At 32.4% G+C, this 5,000-nt stretch overlaps 1 protein-coding gene across 1 annotated transcript in view; it reads right to left on the minus strand.

The window, feature by feature from the left end:
* LOC145277718 (fasciclin-2-like) overlaps positions 1-5,000 on the minus strand; it is a 674,167-nt gene that overhangs the window by 400,880 nt on the left and 268,287 nt on the right. The window contains exon 2 of the mRNA XM_080129418.1: positions 1,086-1,248. Coding sequence (XP_079985544.1) covers positions 1,086-1,248 — 163 coding nt within the window. The remainder of the gene's footprint in view (positions 1-1,085; positions 1,249-5,000) is intronic.

Below are 5,000 nucleotides of genomic sequence, written 5' to 3' on the forward strand. Positions count from 1 at the left end.
CAAAGGGGTTTAGGACATATTATAGATACAGCGTGTTATTTGAAAAATCCAATATTTCAGATTTTAGGAAAGTGCCTAGATTCTATCAACATTAACGAGGGACTCTTGGATAAATAAAAAAAAAACAAATATGTTTATAGAAAAACAATAATGTGTGTTCACACTAGTAATACCCTCATATGTGATAGAGATGTCGGATGATAAGATTCTTTGTGGTCGAGCAAATGACGTAATCGCAAAAAATAGTTTTAATATATACCTGGACGTGAGTTAGAAGAGTCGAAAGTCAGTCGAGGAATTCAGTCGAAGAAGCCGGAAAGAAGACACCGTGGATACCGGTCAAGTTAAGATCCAAACATGAAGTCAAACGTTGCAATCCCCGAAATGTTGACACAGAGCGTGATAAAATGTTATATGAAATATAAATTTGTCTGGCGTCATCTTTCTAAGAAACAGGTATGCGAATTCGTTCTCGTTGTTACTGTCACGTCAAATGTTCCTCTAACTCTTAAATCTTTACAGATTCTGTCTATTATATAGACTGCTGTTATTATATACACTCCTCTTCTTCTTCATCTTTACCAAAGAACATTTGTCTAACTCTATCAATGGACCATTGTCTCCCCTCGTCGTTTGAAGCCCCGCCCAATTATAGTATTTGTTATCCCCTCAAAATAACCTGTCGATATGTTCACGTCATCCTTTTAGTGAAGCTCAAACAAAACGTTATTCATAGATAATTTGATACCCCGCTATCTAACAGTTATGAAACATGCGAAATAAGAAAAAAAGCTTTTTCACTTCGCGTACGTTCAAATGGTTTAATGGTTGATAAACAATTAATTAAAAAAAATTTAGATCCAATTGTGACACCTTACAGTTTTACATTTTCCAATCTCTCATAGAAACGGTAAACAATTATGGCGCAAATATACTCCACGTTATCCTCACATCGATCCAAAAGTATAGGTTTTCCCGTTAAGCATGTTCCCTATTAACTAGTATTTACGCATTATATAAATCTAAGTTTTTTTGTCAATTAGACTGTTATTGCAGAATTCTAAGTTAAGCAAAATGTTACCAACCGTCCATTTGGACTTGTTTGCAGAGAAGTACCATCAGGAGAAAACCAACTCATTTTGGCAATCTTTTCATCTGGACCAAGGCCAATTGGAATGCAACTGAGGTGAAGAGATGTCCCACTAGCAATGTCAGTTAGTTTCGTTGGCTGCCATAGTTTCAAGCAATCTGAAATAGAAAAATACAAGTAAAGAATAAGAAACTACATATTAGGATTGCTAAGATATCTATACATATATAAATATATATAAATATATATTTATATAAATATATATATATATATATACATATATATTGATCATTTACTTAGAATCGATAATGAGTGTGTATATACCTATTGAAAATAATACTCTTTTAAATTTAATAAAGCTTTTCATTTCAAATATTTTAATATATAGTATTTCAACAACCTTCAAACTTAGTGAATGTATTTTGTAATTCCAAAGCATATATAGTGTAATATGATAGTTGTCAAATATCCAAAGACCAGGTTTACTCAGTTAGTAATGTATTGCTTTTTATAAAAATTGATTTTTAGAAATAAGCAGAGTTTGTCGGTTTTGTATACCATGAAAGTTGTATAAAACATCCTATGAGTGAATGATTAAAAATGCAGCAAATATCAAGATTTTGCCAGCTTGTTAGTCGCAAAAGGAATAATATTGTAATAGATAAATTCTAAAAAGAATAAATAGCTGACTTAGAGAACTTAATCTTCGGAATTTTAAGAACTATTATATATATATATATATATATATATATATATATATATATATATATATATAGTCATCCACATACAGTACTGTTTCGCTGTTTCACAGCTCATTAGTGTGGATAGACAGACAACTACCTTAAGCCAGGATTGAAACCCGACCGTTTGTACTGCATATATATATATATATATATATATATATATATATATATATATATATATATATATACTTTTTTTCATTGTGTGTAATTGTGTAATAATTATTGAACTTAGGAAGACATTTATTTTGTTATGTTTATTTATTTATACAAATATTATTCCCTATATATGTACGTATAAATGCATCTTCCGTGATTTATTTAGAACTGCAGCGTCATCCCTATAATAGATCCGTATTTCAAATAGTAATTCTTTGCACTAAATCGTTCTGTTTTCTGAGCGAAAAAAATGATAAAAACATATTAAAACAGAGGGAGTGTGAAAAGGAAATAATTTATTTCCAAATAATAAAGGAATTTGCATTAAAGCATATCTATTTAAAATATGGTTTTAGTGAGCCATTTGCAATATGTGTTAAGTAGAAGAACGAACTACGAGTATGATCAAAACTTATAGAACGCAAATTATAATAAATATCGGTTGAAAAAAATAACATCCGGGTAACTTATCGTTTTGGTTCAATTTTGATGGCTTATATAGGTAAATTTGCTATAGCTTTTAAATTCAATATAACGGCCTTATGTTTACGTTTGGTTACCTTAAAGACAAATAATATACCTGCTTTATTTATTACACCATTCAATTGAGATATTCAACGTACATAGTTCTTTTGTCAGCATATTAAGGATAGTCGTGCATCTCTAGAGATAATAAGTGCACAGTTTGATGTCAGTGTGGGAACTGTACACACACTTATTCGCGTTGAACTGAAGATGCGGAAGATTTGTGTGAAGTTTGCCCCAAGGATGTTTCATCCTTGCCACTAACTATTTGACCAAGATGAACATGAAGACAGCTCTTCACGCTCCTCATATTCTATGTCTTGCTCCCCGTGACTTTTGCTTATTTACTAAACTCACAGAAAACTTTATCGACTGTCGTATAAGACATTTAATGAAATGAAAGAGGCTGTGACGAGAGTCACTGATACGCCCACGCAAGAAGACTTCAATGGATACATTCAGAATTTGTTGGAACGATACAAGTGCTGTTTAGTAAAAAAAAAATATAGCTTCGATGTTTCAGGTGTGGGCTTTCAATAAAAGTGCCCATACGAAAATAGTCTCGAAAATTGTTAAAGGCACGTCGTTTAAAATCAACAGTAGATTGCCTGTAATACAATGTATTGAAGACTAAGTCACAGCGGTGAAGCGTGTGAAGCTCACTCCCCATGCACTGCGGTGGGTCCGCAGCTAGAGCAACCAATCTATTGACTTGTTTGAAGGAAAATGTCCCCGATTTCGACTATAATTAAAAACATGAACGTGTGAAACATTCGTTGATCATTCTTCATTTACTTACATAAAATTAATATACGAAAGTATAAATTTATGCGTAAACTTTAAGTATTTACTTCAAAAATGCTCAATACGTAGGTAGAGCTAGTTAGTAAGTTATAAAATATATATGGCGATTAATCTACACTGAATATTCCGCGTTTCATCCACTCTAGGACTCCTCAGGCTTATGCGCCTATATATATATATATATATATATATATATATATATATATATATATATATATATATTTATTTATTTATATTCATCATCCAGCGCGACTGAAGCCGAAATTGAACTCACCACATGAGTTTGTAGTGTAATTCATATCTTGTCGGTCGCTGAATACTTGATGTTTCGCAAGGTCTATCAAGGATATTTTTATATGGAGTGCCACACCAAGGCTTGAGAGAGTCTCATCAGTGAGGCTGGACAAGTAACTACCTATAACCAGGATCGAAACCCGATCGCCCAAATGACAGTCGGAGTTTCTAACAGTTGCGCTATGCAGGCAGTGAAATAACGATGTTTTGACATTGTCCAAAGTACCTAAGCTCAGTTTGTTTATACAAACAGCATATCTTCATAGTCTAATGGAAATTTGTATATCCCTTCCCAAATGCTCAACCTAAGACAGGAAGCATTATAGTCCTCCACACACAGTACTGTTTCGCTGTTTAACAGCTTATCAGTGCGGCTAGACAACCAACTATATCAAGCCAGGATCGAAATTCGATCGGAGCTTCTACCCGTACACACACACACACACCCACATATAAATATATATATATATATATATATATATATGTGTGTGTGTGTGTGTGTGTGTATGTAGCCTGACGAACTCTCCCGAGAAAGTAACGCGGAATATTCTGTGTAGTTTTATTTCAATATATTCTTATAACTTATATATATATATATATATACATATACATATATATATATATACATATATATATATATATATATATATATATATATATATATATATATTTATGAGAGAGAGAAAGTGGTAGATTCGGATGAACTATCTTATCATTAGGAAAATTATTTATCACAAGGTTACGAAAATAAAAACTATATAATTCGATTTCATGAATTGATTATTTACAGCCTTGTCAGCCACACAGCTGCGTTCCGGACCGAACAAATGAGCTAGTGTGTGGATATATCTATTGCAATACCATTAGCATTGACAAGCGTCACACATATTAAATGTAGAACATGGCAAATGTGGAATCTCAGAAGAGAATACGATGTTTTCCAAAAGTAAATATTACAACGTGCAGCACAATACAGTAAACTATTCGCACACGCAAGTATTCGTGAGCATTGTGGAACTCCAAATCAAATGATTAAATATAAATTACTGTTTTGGAAAATTCTCCGATAACTGTTCTCCCGTGTTACATACGGCTAGATAAAACCTACATATAAGTGCACTTGATATGATTGGTATTGTTATCTCTCGGTCAAGTTTGTGAATATTAGAGGTTGTCTACGATGTACGAAAGTTATATTAAATGCAATAACAATTGAGAGATTTGTCATTTCTCCGTTTCTATTCTTATTTTGTTAGTCGCTTAAACATCTATTCATTTACCTTTTTGACACTAGTGTTTCATCATTTCGGGAATCATCAGTTTTTGATTGTATTCGTTAACCGTTTCTGCGTGCTCTATTGATGAATCAGACGAAATAAGCAAAAGAA

Source organism: Euprymna scolopes, chromosome 6, assembly GCF_053919585.1.
Source record: "Euprymna scolopes isolate OS-2025 chromosome 6, ASM5391958v1, whole genome shotgun sequence".
Classification (NCBI taxonomy): domain Eukaryota; kingdom Metazoa; phylum Mollusca; class Cephalopoda; order Sepiida; family Sepiolidae; genus Euprymna; species Euprymna scolopes.